The 19,333-nt window shown below is 40.4% G+C and overlaps 1 protein-coding gene across 1 annotated transcript; it reads left to right on the forward strand.

The window, feature by feature from the left end:
- Nucleotides 1–6,344: 6,344 nt before the first annotated feature.
- LOC110381887 (collagen alpha-1(I) chain) lies at nt 6,345–19,125 on the forward strand. The gene is made up of 31 exons (XM_021342316.3): nt 6,345–6,608; nt 6,955–7,179; nt 7,891–8,050; nt 8,883–9,045; nt 9,924–10,305; nt 10,385–10,497; nt 10,735–10,866; nt 11,050–11,247; nt 11,330–11,515; nt 11,600–11,860; nt 12,201–12,398; nt 12,487–12,603; nt 12,684–12,774; nt 12,847–12,944; nt 13,055–13,216; nt 13,296–13,340; nt 13,665–13,871; nt 13,950–14,201; nt 14,296–14,476; nt 14,676–14,818; nt 14,930–15,146; nt 15,273–15,433; nt 15,556–15,825; nt 15,916–16,077; nt 17,177–17,392; nt 17,482–17,743; nt 17,863–18,012; nt 18,127–18,290; nt 18,373–18,488; nt 18,566–18,668; nt 18,879–19,125. Exons 1-31 carry the CDS (start codon nt 6,521–6,523, stop codon nt 19,014–19,016), a joined length of 5,361 nt encoding a protein of 1,786 aa, XP_021197991.3. The 5' UTR covers nt 6,345–6,520; the 3' UTR covers nt 19,017–19,125.
- Nucleotides 19,126–19,333: the final 208 nt, after the last annotated feature.

The following is a 19,333-nucleotide window of genomic DNA, read 5'->3' on the forward strand; positions in this document are numbered from 1 at the left end:
GCACCGACAAGAGTTGGGCTCTTAAATTAATGATGATGACACGTAGAGAAAGTGTAGTGATAAATTCACTGTATAGCACGTGTATCTATTTATAGCATCATACATATAAGTACATTTGACACCCTGTCTTAACAATAAAGTTCAAACACAAAGCAATTACGTTCAGAGCCCTTATGAAACAGTAACACCACTTATTTGAATCGCATTAATTAACATTACACTTATCACGCCCAGCGGAGGTTGGCCTACTTTTAGAAGACAATAAAGGTTAAGGGTTCGAGGCGTCCCTTAACCATTCTGTTCAATCAGAGGGGTTAAATACGGAAGTCGAAGGCATTAGCGTTCCCTATTTAGGCATGCGTGGTAGTCTAAACGATTCTAAATGCTGTAGCAAACATTTTATGTTGGACAATATAATAGCAGTGTTTTAGGTTAATGTCATATTGCCTTCTTGCCCTTATTTCCACCTATTTATTCCATAACATAGCCTGAAGGCATTGGTATCTTTATCTTTTCAACTGCACTTAATATGCAGATAAAACAGCCAAACATTTTAATGTTTGGCTGTTTTATCTTTTAGCTTTAACACGCAAAAAATATTATACTCCTAAGTATAAAAGCTTTTATGCAAAAAAATATACATAAATATTACGCTTGACTCCACCGCCCAGTCCTCTAATTTTGTGTTGACTGTCATGAAAAGCTACTGGGCTAAACCACTTTACTGCCCACTCACTTGATTCCGAAAATACCAACATAATGAATGGCTCAATCAGGCCCGTCCCTAGATAAACCCAATTAGATCTACATATACTTTCGTGACTCCATTGTGGGTTCACTACACAGATTTCGACAGGAATACCATCCAGTCATGGACAACAAAATGACTACAGAGATGTCATAACGCAAAATCTCCTAAGAAAGTAGCGCGCCAAAATGCGGGTGTTCAGAGGACGATGAATGTTAGTAAGTAGCTGCACCGTCATTCGCGTTCTTTGGAACCTGCCCATATTTTTCATACAACTCACCAATCAGAGCCAATCTTTGACAGATGTCTCAAGGAACCCGAACACCTTGACGTAAGTTATTTGACCTACAAGAAGGCGCGTGTCCTACCTGCCTTATTGCATCTCCGTTAATTTCTCTTCCTCCGTGCATCCCGTAATCACGGTACATATAATAATACAGTATATATATATAAATATAGTTTACTCCTTTACTCGAGTACGGAGTCTACCCCTACATACCGCGTTTTCGTATGTTAACGAGCCATAACATCAGAATAACTACGTCGAATGTGCTTTCTTACAGAACTTTCTTACATAGTTGCTCGAGTTGTTAAGTCTACGTCACACCGATCGCAACTCGCTATGAATATTATAAAACAAAGGATATATTTTTGGAGAAAGGACCTGTCGTCTCTTAAATTATAGTCAGGTAGGTACTTCTGTACATACAAGAATTGAAATAAGTTCCAATGCAAACTGCCACATTAGATTTTACTGAGAGTAATTTAAATGTGTTAAACAACCCAGTGATGTGGCATGACATTAGCTCTTGTTACGATTACTTGTTCTATCGCTGTGGCTCCGCTTTCCATACGACAAAGACTTGATCCGTCGCACTGTCATAAATCGTTGAATTACGACTTGCTCTGCATATTTAGGTCACAGCTGCAATAAGAAATATTACGCCTTGTGAATACTAACATGAATTGCCTACATACTACTTAGCTGTGGGCGAATTTATTCGCTATTATTCTCATCGCATGGACTAAATAATGGTAGCAATAAAATGCTTCAGAACATAAACCTAAATGGGTAAAATTCCAATCAAATATTCAATAGGTGTTTAGATAATGTTCACAGTTTGTGGTACGGCCAGTAGAATAGATGCTTATTATATTTTTCAATTGATCTAAATACATTATTCTATTCTAGGAGATTGAAAAAATAAAACGGAGAACTTCAATACGGTGTATTAAAATTGTTTGCCGTAGGAATGTTGTGAGTTTAATTTAACCAGTGAGTACCCAAGTTATAATATTATTACTAAACTAAAAATTATCAATTTTAGGATTCCTAAAATTAAATGGAAAAAGACAGAAACAAAAAAACTATTTTAGTAATGGAATGCCAGGCTTTATCAATTTCTTCCGTACTCTTGCAACGGACAGATTTATGTTTGATATAAAATAACTGAACTCTAATAGGCCATTATATCTATATAACACATTGTATACAACAAGTATCGTAAATTCGTCCCATTCATTACATCGAACAATTGATCCAAGGTTTCTTCGGTAAAAAGCAATTACGTTGATGCGTAATGTTTTCTGATGAACTCTGTAACTATGCCATGCGTGGCTGACGTCATTTGTTTCAGTCAGTTTTCTGTCAACAGTTAGAATCCATATATTCTGGGAGAAAGGTGTAACAATTCCGTATGAAATAAATGAGCATCAATCCAGGGATAGACCGTGGTTGTACATAAGTAGCTTAACTTTCATCAAGAGTCTGATATCTACAGCTGCCGAGGATTCATAAAGCTTTTCATTTTCATGGATTTGCTACATGCACATTGTATTAGCCTAAAAAAATGTAGATTTTAAATCAGATTTCTAAACCTAAGCCATGCTAAGTTATTCTTTAATGCCAAACACGTTCCCTTCTAGATGATGTGACATTTATAAATGAACAAAACCTTTTACTAAGAAAGTGCACGCAATAAAAAATATTTATCTTTTAAATAAAATGGTTTCGTTGGAGCTGATTGAGCTATAAAATTCAAACGGTTTGAATTTCTCGGCTGTCACGTTGCACTAATTAAGTTAAAACTTTATATTATATTTTATTTTTTTAGCGAAGAATGCTGACTGTTATTAATGATTTTTATTTTGGAGATAATGTATTCTTTTAATATTCTTAATTGACCAGACTTTTTCTTCACATATTTATTGAGCTCCGTTTCAGGTGAGGTGGTTAACAGTTGCCATATTGAAAATGTTTATTTTTAAAAGTATCGATATATTAGGTACATAGAAATGAACACGTACGAGTCTACCATAATCGTGCTTGAAAAGTTTTATTCGGAATTTATTTTGAAATCAAAAAAAATGTAATTTTCTAAATGTAATTCAGGCGTAAAATCTCAATTTTGTAAAAGCACTTTAAAATTAAGTGTGGTCACTTCAGTGCACTGATTGCAATGCACTCAAAGATTGCAGGCATTACATTACTTATCGATTTATTGTATGATAATAGGAGTACAATACTTTTATAAAAGTGATTTATAAATACCTATTACCTATACTACAATAATTAATGGCATCCAACTTTAGGCATGTGTCCGAAAAGCCTGGTATTCAAAGATAACTTATACAATGGAAAATCATCAAAAAATATCGCGGACCAGAAAGCTTTACATAAGTACCCTAATACTACAATAAAAGACTAAATTCGAATAGTTTTCATAGCTCTCGTTTAGAGAAAAAAACAAACACAGGTATAATGAAAAGATGGGTCAAGGTTAGGTTGTAGCCCATAGCCGATGTTACTTTGATTTTCCTCACATGGGCAACTAGGGACTTGTTAAATTTTATGTGTGCAACAATCGACAATGTTGTGTTAACGGTGGGTGTTATGGCGTGAATCCTAATCTATACCATATAGCCTTTTGTAGATAGGTAAGTAAGGAGTTTATGTAGGTAATATTTCTTTCATATATTTTTCAGTTTATAGGTCTGATTTGTAGTTGCTATTTTATGTGAATATATTCTCTAGAACTACCAAGTTGACTCAGAAATACCTGAAGATAGGTAGGTATCTAGGTATCCCATAAAATGAAAGCAAATGTAAGTACAATTATGTACTTGTAGAAAATACACAAAACGCCATAAATCAAACAAAATACAAGCTACAATCCTTCAGCCTATCTTTCGCAGCAGTCTCAACAAACTACGTACAACTCGAACTATGCTCGAAAAGTTCGTTAAGACTAAGTTCCGTGACAACTACACGTACCAACTAGTTGTTCGTCGCACCTCCTGTGTAATGAGGCTAACTTCTGCTCTTTGTTCTGTTGTCACATGTCACCGGGATAATTATCTTCCTTATTTATCTTAAGTGGGTGGCGCAAGTACAAAGACCGACGGCTTATGCGGCAGATAAATTAAATTCCGCTTGGATTTATGAGGTTTGACTCAGGGTCAGAGTTGTGATTTTCATTTGGTGTTATTGTATAATACCTTCTTATTGGTACATATTGTACGTGTCCAATCTCAGCTCGATCTAGCCAGCGGCGATCTTCAGTCATAATTAGGGCATGCAATTTCGGTAAAACAAAAATTACCGGTAAGAATTCGGTAATAAAAATATTTTTACCGGTAAACCGGTAAAACGGTAATTTTTGTAATTTTTTTAAAATGTGATATTATTACAATAAGATTGGGTAGCCTTAAAGCAAAAACTAAAAAAATATGCAAAGTATAAGGTGGTAAACGTTTTTGTGACGTGGGCCGTAACTGAGGACATCGGCAGTGTGAATGTAATACTCAATCTCAATATACCCGGTTAAAGGCGCAAAGGCAGGCCGAAACCGTGGTGGTTGAGTGTCGTAATGAATGACATGAAAATCTGCGAACTCGAAGAGGAAGATGTCTATTCAGGAGGATAGAGCGAAGTGGAAGAAGGAAGATACAGAAAGCCGACCCCGTCACAAGACGGGATAAACGCTAAGAATTACCGTAAAAAAATATACTTTTCAGTGAAATGAAAGCCCTTTTTTATGGTAAATCATCAAATGACAGACTCTTTCTGTTTAGAACCCATGTTTTTTAGTAGGCGTTTTATGGACCAGGGTCACGGTAACTTTGCGAACAATCCCGCAGCCCCGGCAGGCCTTGGCCTTGCTGGGCCCCACTGGGTGTGCTGACATCTCCCCTCAGGCCAGGCCCTCAGGCTCCAGTGGGGCTCCTCAGAGCCCGTGGAACAACGCGCGCCGCTGACACGGGTCTGTTGTCTATGCAGACGGTGGAACGATGAGCCATCCGAACTCACCGCCCACTGACCGACGCCTACGGTGGCCAGGAGTCGTCTCTCGACCCTTGGCGCCTGTGGTGTCTTCCTGGTCCACTGCAGCGGCTAGGATGAGAGGTGCTACTCGCAGTCACTCCGCCGTCTCCTTCTCGAGCATGACTGCTTCGCAGAAGGAGGCGACGGCTTCCCATTCCCTCTAGCTCCGGACCATGGCTTGAACCAGGGAAGGACGCGAAAGGTCGCCGCTGCCTATTGCGTCGACGACAACACGGCTCCACCGTGTCCTCAGAGCTGTCCGCATGGTGGTGAAGTAAAAGCTCTTGCTCAGTAAGGTCATACAGTTGGTAAAATAAGCATTAGCTACATTTGTACCTAGTATGAGCTGACGGCTATGAGGGAAAACAGAATAGCCGAATGAATACAATTTGTTTACATTTTATAAATTAAGATGAGAAAGAAGATTTGTATCTAACCTAGAGATAGTTAAGGACACACAAGTTTACTTTCCTAAAAAACAGCAACTTTAACACTCTTACAATACGTAATGTATGCAACATTACATTATATTCAGGCTACATAACAAAGATTTGACGTTAAATGAACAATTGCTATATTTTATCAGAAAAACGTAAAAACCGGTAAATTACCGGTTTCATATTATTTTTACCGGTAATTTTAAACTCGCAAAAATGGGCGATTTACCGGTAAAAACGAAACCGGTTAACCGGTATTGCATGCCCTAGTCATAATACAACCTCCGTTGTCTGGGGCATACTAGTGTCTACGACAGCTGTCTGTAGATTCTAGGTTTTCCCAAAAAAGCCCTAGGTGATAGGCAGAAAATAAAAGTACATTGACATTCCTATGTATTTTAGGTCTTGAACGAGCCCATAAATTGTTTTGTCTAGGCGCAAAACAAATGAATCTTTATTAAAGAGTTGATAGTGAGTTGATAGCACCGAATTGGATTTGATCAATATAAGCAAAGCAGGCGTCGACAACATTTCCTTACTAGTGAACACTCAATACTCATACCTAATATTTGTTATTACTGATACGCAATTCATATGAAGATTACTTTTGACTTGGCTGTCATATTTATACCCATTAATCTTCGTCACTGACTAAGCACCTCTCTGGCATATGTATTGACTGTAACTGTCTAGATAGCTCCTTAAACAAATAGCTGTAGCAACGGAATGATTAATGACTACCCGAATTCCTGTTCACTGAACGCAGTTTACGATCTCTGTGTTTTCATTAGGGTTCATTATTTTGACACCAATGCAATAAAGCTGTTCGGCGATGTGATGTGGTGTGGCGGCGGCTGGGAGGCTCAGTATCGTCCCCGGCACCGCTGGCTAGCCGACATGTCCCGCCGCTCCCGCGAGGACGGCCAGAGGCTGCCCACACACCACAGCCTCTAAAGCGCCTCTTCACGCGCCCACCGGGATGGGACCGAATGCAAACATCAACCACCTAACATGTTTACTCGGACCGAGATGGCTCCACAGACAAAAGGACTATTTCTCCTTTTATTGTTTTGCGCACTCAGCGGGAGCAGCGGGGACGGTGAGTAAATATTATTTCTTTAGTTTAAATGCTTTTATTTCGATATTGAGACGCATGCCTGCGCATACAATTTCAGAAATAAGTTGATAGCACCGCGTTACAAACAAAGCTGCTCTATAAATAAGTAGAATCAAACTTAAGTCTAAATAATGTTGAGATCAAGAGTATGTTTCCCCTGGGGCTCCAAGTTATAGTAAAGGAGGTCAACTGGATCGGGTCAGAGATATCGGCATCGTATTTGTTGCAGAAAACGAAGGTACCTGTACGCCGAATAAAATGTTACGGGTCTCATGGGATTCTCGAAGATAAGTCTACGATAAGTTCTGACTTAAAGAATTTATTTCAGATGAGACAGAGTATTTCGACGTGCTGTCTGTGGTTCGAGAGAGCGACGAGCTGCCTGAAGGGGTCACTCGTGTCCCGGGGCGGTGCCAGTCACCCCTAGAGAACTACTCCGACTACTCCGCCTTCGCCCTGAACGAGAATGCCACCATGCACCGCCTGGCCGCTGGAATGTTCTACAACAGTTTTCCAGAAGACTTTTCAATATTGGCTGTAGTTCGACTACCAGGTTAGAACTTTATGTAACTTTTCTTTATTAAATAATAATGACTTAGTCGCTGAAATGCATGTTCTCGTAAAATGTAGAGATATTTTAAATTTTCTCGTGGAAATCTGGGGTATAGGTAATTTTTTTTTGTAACATTATAAGGAGTTCAGCTTGTACTGATACAAAAAAAACTTAGCACTTTTTTCTTCACACAGTCCCTACTTATCTAAACGTGCCTTTGGTATAGCCTAAACGACCTAATCACTTTTCTCTCTGGGATATTCCGGTATTCCGACTATTAAGAGGGTTTGAAGAGCGCCATTACAAAGGCACTTCAAATGGTGTGACAATACACAACAGTGTAATAACGAAAAGAATCTGCTTAAATAAGAATTTGCTTGGTCATTAGCCAAAGTAGAATGTTTTTATTAGGGCACATTATACTTTATTATTTTTTTAAGACGTCTTATTCAGTCTTTTGTGGTCTGAATAATCGTGAAAAGACTTCGCAGATATTGAATAACAATAAAGATGTAATTATGTAATTCAGATTTCTTAAAATAATGTTTAACATTGTTAAAAATATACTGCATCGTCTGTTCGTTATTGACGATTTATGAAGTATGAAGAGTGAAAACTCTTTAGTGATGTTAAATTTTCAATTTAGCACTTTATATTTGCTATTAATATATATTTTTCATTATATTTTGAAATTACATATTTGTAATACAGGCACTGAACAGAACCCCCTATTTATCCTGTACTCGGACGCGGGTGACGAACAACTGCAACTGGTGGTGGGCAACATGATAGAACTGTATTATGAGGACACCAGGGGAGACCCGGAAGACCATGAACTCCTCACCTACCGAGTGGATATTGCTGATGGAAAGTAAGCACTCCTCAATTTTATCTTGAACTAGCTTTCCGCCCGCGGCTTCGCCCGCGTGGAATTCAGTTATATTGGACACACAGCGCCATCTACAATCCATCCATCAAGCAAACAATATTTTTGTTTTCCCTCGGGAGTATCTATTTTTTTCGGGATAAAAAGTACCCTATTATTTAATCCGGACTTCTAACTTTACGTCTGCAAAATTTCAAAGCAATCGGTTCAGTAGTTACGGCGTGAAAGCGGAACAAACAAACAAACAAACAAACAAACAAACTCACTTTCCCATTTATAATATTAGTAAGGATAAACTCATTTTTTTATGAATCGATCTTTAAAAAAACACGCAGTAATGCACCAAGACATTTGGAAAAAAAAAGTTGGTTGATTGTTTATTTCGTCTTCAAAGTTTTGGAGAATCATTAACAACAGAAGTACCTGAGCAATGCTCCCAAAACTAAATCGTTTAAATCATTTGAAAGTAAAAAGTCGAATTTAGATAAAAACTAAAGAAAACTCAGATTTTCTTTGTTTAATGAAAAAACTTTTGATGTTGTTGAGTATAAAAATGTGTAGAATGTAGATCGATTGATTGAACGGGACACTTTTATATTCGATGGTCAAAAACAAAAAGCTTTTTCTAGACAATTGCATTGTTATTTTATTTTACTCTAAAGTTCCCAATTTAATATTGTTTTGTGCGTTTTGTATTTAATGAAACGGCTCAACGGTTTAGAGTATTCAGAATAATTTCCATCCATTAGACCCTAAGGATGCTTATTCTGAAGGGTCAGGAAATAGTTACCCCTTCAATAAATGTGTTTACTTGTAGTTGGCATCGTATAGCAATGAGTATAAAAGGCGATTCGGCGACACTCCTCGTGGACTGCGACGTGAAAGGAACTTTGAGATTGAACCGTAAGCCAGGCAGCACTTTCAACCTAGCTGGAGCTCTGGTAGTGGGCTCCCAAATCACTGAAGATCAGTTCTACGAGGTAAGAAAGGTCTTCTATAGATCCTCTATTGATATTCATTTACCACCTCAAAGAGAGTAAAACATTAGTAATATTTACTTAGCGCGTATATAAGAACTTTTTCCCTATTTACCTACGAAAACAAGTAAATAAAATCAAGACATGTACTGTACCGTATGTAAAAACCGGTAAACGTAAGATTTTATTAAATTCGGAAACACTTGATGGTTCACCTTTTCCTCAAATTGCTTTATGGTATTTCAATTTGTAAACACGACACGTTTATAAATGGGGTTTAGCGTGCTCTCTTTCGTATTTCCTTGTTCATCCAACCTCCGCCGTACCTTAAACTCATTAGTCCTTTAAACACAAGGTTTAAAACGCTTAAAACAATAAGTCGAGTCTAAAAACACAATTAGTGAAAAGACCAATGGCGCAATACATTAAAAAAAGGTTTCATTATGTGAGTAATCTAATTCTTTGAATAAACTTTATTCTTGTACTAAAATTACAGCTTTGTCGCTCTACGGAGTGTTGAACGTTAATTAAGATCAAATAATTTCATTAACACAAAAAGGTCTAAAACACTTTGAACATAATTTTTATTTCATTTTAGAACGGTTTTCTTTAGGAAGGTACCTTCAGGAAAAAACCATTAAATACTTGGGTAGTATCAATATCATCTGCAGTGGGTAGTGACTAAGAGCGCACTTTAGACTTTAGGAGCACAAACAATTACAAAGTAGGACATATGTTGGTGCCTAAAAATATGTATGCAGCCTTCTTCGGTAATTAACAGAAACCACAACTATATTCAAGAGTTGGGTTTCAGTACGTAGATATGCCAGTTTATTCACTATGTCCTCGGCCACTAAAACTGACATTTTTTTTCCTTCTAGGGTGATATCGAGCTCCTTCAATTTGCCAGCAAGCCAGACGTCGCGTACGACATGTGTTTATCCATCGCCCCAGATTGTGCTGGAGGTACCGGAGGCGCTGGATTGGCATATGTCTCCATACCGTCACAACATATAGAACCAGAGATTAACCCCATAATCTACCCCGAATCACAACCTGATATGACTGAACAACCTAACTTAGCAACACAAACTGATGACGACATTGGAAGAAGATACGGCAGCTTTAGCAGGAATAGATTCTTTGATAGAAACGAGTCTGATAGTCTGTGGCCTGTCAGAGTAGAGACCACTCCTACTCCAGCGTGGCAAGTCGCCAGTGCCTTCCAAACGAATAATCAGTTCGTGCCGTCTACAGATTCAGGTACCAATTCGGAAGTAAGAATTTTCTTGTTTACGGAGTATCAATTTAAATTGATAATAATCAATGGATTGTGTTTCAGATATAAATAGCATTTTCGGGCCTACATTTCCGGATGATAACGTCTTTATACCGGCATCGCCCACTCCTATTGACAACGATAATTCTGGCACTTTGGAACAGACTACTCCGAGAGTAAGTACCTAATAATTTTCACTGCAATTATGGAATCCATAATGTACTTGTACCTACTTATTATGCAAAATATTTCGTTGGTTTGTCTTATCAATTACTGACACCCAAAAACATGCTTACAACAAAATTCTTGGTATTCTCGTTGAAACACACCCACGCCTAAATACGGGGATTTTTAATGGAATTATCATGTTTGAATGACACGTGAGATTATTACCATAACGTATCTTGTTCCAGTCTAAACGAGGGGAGGATGACGGAGCGGAAGTTACGGCGTCAACCGTCACAGTTACGGAGACTACGTACAGCCCTATGACGACCACTGAGGACGACACGGATTGGCTCACTCATCCCCCGGATATTGGCCAAGTGAGATAACGCGCCTCTTTTGTTTGACATGACGATTCTTTTTTTGACGATGACGATTCGCATTTGTCGGTTCAAATCTGCTTTATTTTTACATTTTGTGATTGTGTCACACATTACATTAAACTATGTTTCAACACAACTATTCTTATCCTCGAATATTTAACAGCAACTTACTTATTTTAGGGAAATTCATCGACAAGCTACGATTCATCCGAGACATACTACGATTACGGCAGTTCTGGCACTTACATGGGTCCAAGAGGATACCCTGGGCCACCGGGACCTCAAGGGCCAAGAGGGCCCAAGGGAGAGCCGGGGAAGCCTGGCTTTGAAGGATCACAAGGGTTCCCGGGTCCCCCGGGAAACGTGTTTGTTATACCTGTAAGTTAAGTTTCAAAGTATTTAATTTTTTTTCTTCGTTATACTTATATTCTTGTTATTAATAACACCTACTTCTATACAGTTACATCAATCGGGAACTGACAAGGGTCCCGATGCTCAATCGGAAGCGCTTCGACAAATGTTCACACAACACATGGCTGCAATGCGTGGAGCGGAGGGGCCAATGGGCCTCACTGGTCCGCCAGGCCCTGAAGGCGAGATTGGCCCTGAAGGACCGAAAGGCGAACAGGGAGAGCAAGGAGAACCTGTAAGTTCAAAATTATGATAATGGTATTCACTTGGTATGATACCGATTGCAAGGATTTACTTGATATTTTGATCTTGATTTTAGGGTCCACCAGGCCCCAGAGGACTACAGGGACCTCCTGGAAGATTAGGACGACGAGGTCACGCAGGCCGAGACGGGGAAAGAGGATCAACAGGTGCACCCGGGACCAAAGGCGAACAGGGTTATCCAGGGCTACCTGGTATGCCGGGTGACAAGGGTGAACGGGGTAACGCGGGCTTGCAAGGAGAAGCAGGAGCGCCTGGTCAAGACGGACCACCGGGTGACGACGGGCCTCCCGGACCAGCGGGCATTCCTGGAGAATTGGTAAATAAACGTAACTTAACAAACCTTACGTATTTTATACTAGCTTTTGCCCGCAACTTCGTTCGCGTGGAATAGTGACTACCAGCAGATTTTTGATTTGACCAATAGATGGCGCTAAATGTCCGGAATAATTTTCTTTTTTTTTTTTGTAATAAAAACTATCCTATGTCCTTTCTCAAGTTTCAAACTATGTCTGTACCAAATTTCACACAAATCGGTTCAGTAGTTTAGGCGTGAAGAAAAGACAGACAGACAGACAGAGTTACTTTCGCATTTATAATATTAGTTTGGATAATACATGATTTTCTTTAATTACAAAATGGAATATTTACTTTTTTAGGGACCTAGAGGATTTATGGGACCCAGAGGGTTTCCAGGATTAATTGGCTACCCAGGTATTCCTGGTCTTGAAGGCCCTCATGGCGCAAAGGGTGCATCTGGTCAGCCGGGGCCACCTGGGCCACCTGGTCAACCCGGCACAATAGGTTCTCCGGGCTCTTCGGGGCCACAAGGTCCTATTGGCGCTCCTGGAATTCAGGTATACAATAAGTTGTTATTATATGCGTCAAAATTAATAATACATTTTAATTTGCCTTAGTCTAATGAGACTATTCGTATTGTTTAAGGGTCCTCAAGGAAAGCCGGGTATCTCAGGACTTCCTGGTCCTGAAGGATCGCCAGGTACACCCGGCAACCCAGGACAGCAGGGACCACCTGGAGACGTAGGGCCTCAGGGACCGCAGGTATTTAACTTACTCATGCACTCACATATTGTTTATAGTACTTCAATATATTGTTGCTTATTTATAAATTTTTGTTTTAGGGAATGTTGGGATTTCCTGGCAGCCGTGGTCTGAAAGGAGATGAAGGCCCACGCGGATTACCAGGAGACAAAGGCGATAAAGGCATTCGAGGCAAGATTTTTTCTGTTGTATATGGCAATTGTATATTAAAAACCAATGTTTTACTATACGTTTTAATTATAGGTGTGGAAGGTGAAAAGGGCGATATGGGACCAAAAGGAGAAAGAGGATTATCCGGCGAACCTGGTCCTCCAGGTATTGAAGGACCTGAGGGACAAAAGGTCAGTTTTTAAAAACTTGTAAATTACTAACCTAACTTTGCAATATTTAGTGATTGGTCTATTCACCTGCTTTATACTTCCATTCTCTTTATACCATTTTGGGATTTCAGGGTACTGAGGGACCAAGAGGTGAAACTGGTGCTATAGGTCCCGCCGGAGAAAAGGGAGCTACAGGTCCTCAAGGACCACAAGGTTATCCGGGCAGCCAAGGTGAAAAGGGTGACAAAGGTGCATCTGGAAGGAGAGGCAGGCGAGGCACAAAGGGTCTTATGGTAAATTCCATTTCAGCTGAAGTAAATGCTTATCACCTAGCTGAATTTTAAATTAATCATTTCAAATTGTTATCCTCAGGGTTTAGTAGGTCAACAAGGTGATCGAGGTGAAACTGGACCAAGAGTGAGTGTTGTATATTACATATGTATATTATACTAGCCGTTTTCCCGCGGTTTCACCCGCGTCCCGTGGGAGCTACTGCCCGCACCAGAATAAAACATAGCCTATGTTACTCGCAGATAATATAGCTTTCTAATGGTGAAAGAATATTTAAAATCGGTCCAGTAGTTTTTGAGTTTATCCATTACAACCAAACAAACAAAGTTTTTCTCTTTATAATATTAGTATAGATTGCTAAAACCTATACACTCATATAATTAACGGGAATTGCCTTTATACCTAGGTGGCTTTTCACGTGTCCAATTTATGTTTGAATTCGCTCTTCAGGGTTACAGAGGCCCACGCGGGCGTAGAGGTTCAGATGGGCCTCCAGGGCCTAAAGGTGATACAGGACAACCAGGACCTCCAGGTGCAACTGGAGAAAGAGGACCACAAGGATTGGAAGGTGTACGTGGATTCCCGGGCGCGATGGGTGCTCCTGGACCTGATGGAAAACCTGGCTTACCTGGACCACCCGGGGAACGAGGTCCTACGGTAAGTTACAGACAGCTTTACGACTTCTAAACTGTCTGTCGAAAGAGGTTACTTCAAAAGTGATATCATTATTGACAGGGTGAACCTGGAGCAATAGGACTGACAGGACCTTCAGGACCAGTTGGGCCACAAGGATCTACAGGCGAGCCTGGTCCACCAGGCCCACCTGGCGCTTCTGGTATTCCTGGCACTCCAGGCGACGTTGGCACACCGGGTGAAGTAGGAAAGGACGGGCCACCAGGACCAGCGGGCCCAGAAGGGAAACCAGGACCTGTTGGATCTCCGGGACCACCAGGGCATAATGGGGAACCTGGACTACCGGGTGCAGCTGTGAGTATGATCCAATCACATTTTTTTAGTATCGTTACTATTGTTTGATAAACTGAGATCGCCATACTTACCTATCCCGCGTTGTGTACAATAGGGGATTCCTGGAGCTAAAGGCGATTTAGGCCCGCCTGGCCCGCCAGGTATCAGAGGGGATAAAGGAGAGCCCGGTGAAGTTGGCAATGAAGGACCGCAAGGACCTCAGGGCCGTGAAGGACCACGTGGCTCCCCCGGACCTGGCGGTCAAAAAGGCGAAATTGGTGAAGCAGGCCCCGTAGGTAAGTAATAAACTTTCTTAATCATTGATCATTCAAATATTTTTTAGATTTAAATATTTATATGAAATAGTAGTTTTCCGACAACGGTCCATCTCCCGGTTCTAAGCTACCTCCCGAATTAGTTAAGCCGATCTTACGTTATACATAGTGTGTAACTAACAGGACTTTTTTTATTAACAATTTAAAAATATTTTTAAAGGGCCAATCGGTCGTGACGGCTTGCCTGGACCAAGAGGCTTAATGGGAGCCCCAGGTCCAGTAGGACCCCCTGGCGAAGATGGGGACAAAGGAGAAGTTGGACCACCAGGAGAAAAAGGTTTCAAAGGAACTATGGGTGAACCCGTAAGTATCACATTTCGAAGAGCGCGAACTGATAATAATATAAATATTTCCAAATATGATTTTTATAATAATTTAATTCCCCCTGCATATAACTTTTGCTTCTATTTTCAGGGTCCACCTGGGTCGCCCGGTATACAAGGTCTTCGTGGAGAAGCCGGCCCGGTAGGCTTACCTGGTGATAAAGGGCCACCAGGTGACGCAGGAGCTCCCGGGCAGCCTGGTGCTGACGGAGTACGCGGTCCACCAGGGCCTGTGGGTCCGGCTGGACCTCAAGGAACAAAAGGACAACAGGGATCTAAAGGAGATACTGGAGATCCTGGAGCTTTGGGTATGACTACTATATACTTATTTACTAACTACGTAGTTTCTTTGATTAAACACACTTCAAGATTAGAAAATTTTCCAAGAACTCGATTATCAGTATAAGCACTCACATAACATCTTTCTTTAACAGGTGCGACTGGACCAGCCGGACCTAGTGGGCCGCCTGGACGTCGTGGACCGAAGGGTGTACAAGGAGAAGCAGGACCGCGGGGAGCCGAGGGACAACAAGGAGATATCGGCAGTCCAGGGGCACCCGGACCGCCGGGAGTGCAGGGACCTGAAGGAAAACTGGTAATATTAATACAAAATATTAGAGTCAATATGAAGCTATTCCAATATAACAAGATGAAGACAATTACTTACATCGGTCAAAGTACATAGGTTCTCTAACATCATTCCTAACAATTTCACAGGGACCCAGAGGACCAGTTGGACCTAAAGGTGATGACGGTCCACCAGGATTACAAGGAGAATCTGGACCCAAAGGGCCCCCGGGACCTGAAGGTTCTAAAGGAGACACGGGACCTGCTGGATTTCCGGGAGAAAGAGGCGAAACAGGTCCACAAGGCATTAAAGGTGAACCAGGCTCTGATGGACCTGAAGGCAGTACTGGACCTCCAGGAGCACCGGGTCCAGTTGGACCACCTGGAAAACCGGGCGAGACTGGTATGCCCGGCAGCCCTGTAAGTACTTTATGACAGCGTTCATCCCAAGATGACACGATTGAACCTTTGCAAGAATCAGTGTTTCATCAAAACTTTTTTCTTTGTTAGGGTTCAGAGGGACCCGCAGGAACTCAAGGCAGCCCTGGTCTTACTGGTGAAAAGGGTGACATTGGTCCGAAAGGTCTTCCTGGAGAGCCAGGACCGAGTGGACCCGCTGGACCACCAGGGCCAGAAGGACAACGCGGAATAAGAGGACTGCCTGGTGCTACAGTAAGACGACAAATCTAATACTTATTTTCATAATCCGCAGATCAAAAAGGGTATGATTTAAGCTGTCACCAATTTAATTCATTTTGTGTTTCTTAAATAATAGGGTTTGCCCTCAAAATAGTAGATTTGTCACCAAAATGTATCACCAAACAATATAAAATCAATTCCACAATAAATTACCGAAAATCATGGAGATATGGGGTCAAGTACCAAATAAATGGTTTTGTATGTATTATAATAGGTTTGTCCTAATAGTATTTAGGCAAACTAATTTAAAAAGATCACCAATAAATCATATATTATATCACTAGAAAATTTCATGAATTGTATTAAAATGTAGGGTGGTCGTCATCATCCTTTCAACCAAAAGAGTCTACTACTTCACTGGCCATGTGCCTCCCCCAAGGGTCTTAATTTCCACAGGTAGTATAAATATATTTAAATTAAATTTCTAGCTGAATAGTAAATAAAACACTTAATTAAAGTCAAAATAAGCATCGTATGTTCGTACCTGCAACCAACCTACAACCCATTCGTTGAGACCCGAAAGCGCGCCCATTTGTCTCCCTTCCCTTCCTCTTCCCTTTGAACACATTTTCATTAAAAATAAACTGATGTGTTAAATTGGTAACGAATACATTATTTTAATAACTGAACATAATAAAATGTAACTACTGTATTGGTGACAAAATAACAAATAAAAAGCAGTCGCAGTCAGGGATCGATTAATCGATTTATTTGGTGACAGATCTACCATTTTGAGCACCAAGCTATTATTTAAGTAATAAAACTATTATTATAAGAACGAAGTTTATATTCATGTAATGCACTACGATTTTATTGGTGATCCATCTCATATTTTATACATTATATTGACAATAATTTGGTAATTCATACATGGGAACACTCTTTGTTTATCTGAGAACGAAAATATTTCGTGGCGATAAATCTATTTATTAGGTGATACAACTTGATGACAAAAATAAATTTTGGTGACAAAAAATATAGTTCCCGATCAAAAAATCAGAAATACAATGTTAGGTTTGCATTTTGCTAAACTGCAAGCCGAGAACTCAGAAATATATTATTATCTTTTCAGGGGGAAGTTGGAGCCCCAGGAATAATGGGACCTTCAGGACCACCAGGCAAAGCAGGTCCTCCAGGTGCTCAAGGAATAAGAGGAGACAAAGGCAACCAGGGACCCAAAGGTCATATTGGCAATACTGGACCAATGGGATTGAAAGGTGACCAAGGCGAAGTTGGCAAGCAAGGTCTGCCTGGTCCAATTGGCCCACCTGGACCTAAAGGAGAAATGGTAAAAACTACTTAGAAAATATCTCTATCTATTTTTAATTCTTCAATACATTTGGAAATGACTAATTACTGAAATTCTACTCATTTTAGGGACCCATAGGACCTCCGGGTCCGAAAGGTGACACCGGACCATCAGGGCCGCCAGGGCCTGAAGGCCAACTCGGACCAAAAGGTTCGACAGGACCAGAAGGAAGACCAGGATTAACAGGTCCTCCTGGAAGTCCCGGACCTCCCGGTCCACCAGCCCCAGCCCCTCAAATTCCTCCTGAACTATTTATGTCATACACCAGACGCCGACGTAGTGCAGAATTGCAATCTGTGGAATCTGTAACTGAAGATAATTTCGAAGAAGGTGAGAAGTAACAAGACATTATATTGCCTATCCATTCTATGGGATAGGAAACTTTGTAACAATTTAATACCTAAAAACAGCAGAAACATTACATATTTCCTAATCTTAAATATTTACAGAAGAGGACATAGAATGGGTGAAGGAAATCATGACGGGTGTGTTGACTGCACGCGGAGCACTCGAGGCTGCAAGGAGGCCTCGAGGCAGCAGAAGCTATCCTGCATTGTCTTGTCGAGATCTCAGGACCTCGCACGTTAATCTGACTGACGGTAAGACCGGGTTTTGTAACTATTGATGTGAAAGTTATCAAGGGAACTTTAGGACGGCATTGATACATCTTTAAAAAGGACTATAACATAGGAACTTATAATCCTCTTTCGTAGGATACTACTGGATAGATGCGCGTGGAGGGGCAACTAGTGGACGTCCCATCAAAGTCTACTGCAAGGGCCACAGCACCTGCTTGTACCCAGACGAAAGAGAATCAGCTATTTACACTGCTGACACCAACACACACAAATTCTCGCAATCGGACAACGGTTTTAGGGTAAATTGCGAATAATTTTAAAGCATGAAATAATACCTGAAATAGCGCAATTCGGATGAACATTTCTTATTTCATTTTTCAGCTCACATACGATGGAGAAGGTTCTGGATCTATTCAACTGCGTTTCCTGAGATTACTTTCAAACGTGGCCAAACAGAACTTCACGTATTCTTGTGTGAATACTAAAGCTCAACAAAGGTACAAACATTATCATCCAATCTCGTATCCTTCTCTTATGGGTGGTGCTTAATATTTTCAACTTAACATTGTTTCAGATCTGACATTCCAACGGATTTGGCAAGGAAGAACAACGTCAAGCTGTATGGTTTTAACTCTGTCGAATTCAGAGAACCCCAATTGATAAAAGACGACTGCAAGGTTTGTATACTATCTGATAACATTATTTCTGATATTACGATATACACAGTCATAATGTAAGAACAAAAAAATAGTCGTATTGCTCTGGGCGAGGCATCAGATGGCTAAATTCAGAGCGGCAAAGTTATTTAACGAGAGCAGTTGTATAGTCACTTCCCGAATACAAGTATCTTGAAAACTTACTCAAAGATTCGTGTTTCTTTTTTACAGGAAGGCGTCGGTGAAATAGTGCTGGAAATCAAAACATCTAGAACAGACAGGCTTCCAATCAGCGACTTCCAGCCTCTTTCGTTTGTTGACGCTGAACACCAGTTTGCATTCACTGCTGGACCAGTTTGTTTTACATGACATTTGAAGCAAATACCTGCCTGAAACTTTGTGTAAATAAGGATAGATTTAACATTTTGTACTTAAGAGTGGACCTTTGTAAATATTGTAAATAAATGTTGTGACGACCCTACCTGTTTTTATTATGATTGAGGGGTGGTGGTTTTTTACTTGGCGACGATCCAAGCTTACTACAATATGTATATGGAAAGGAGACTTAAAATAATAATAAAAAGTTAATCTAGACCAGACAGGTCTACTTAATTTGAACCTAACATCTAGGTATATTAATATTGAAACTGCGAAAGTATGTTGTCTATGATTTATGATCGGTCGAC

This window comes from Helicoverpa armigera, chromosome 5 (genome assembly GCF_030705265.1).
Source record: "Helicoverpa armigera isolate CAAS_96S chromosome 5, ASM3070526v1, whole genome shotgun sequence".
In the NCBI taxonomy this organism is placed as follows: domain Eukaryota; kingdom Metazoa; phylum Arthropoda; class Insecta; order Lepidoptera; family Noctuidae; genus Helicoverpa; species Helicoverpa armigera.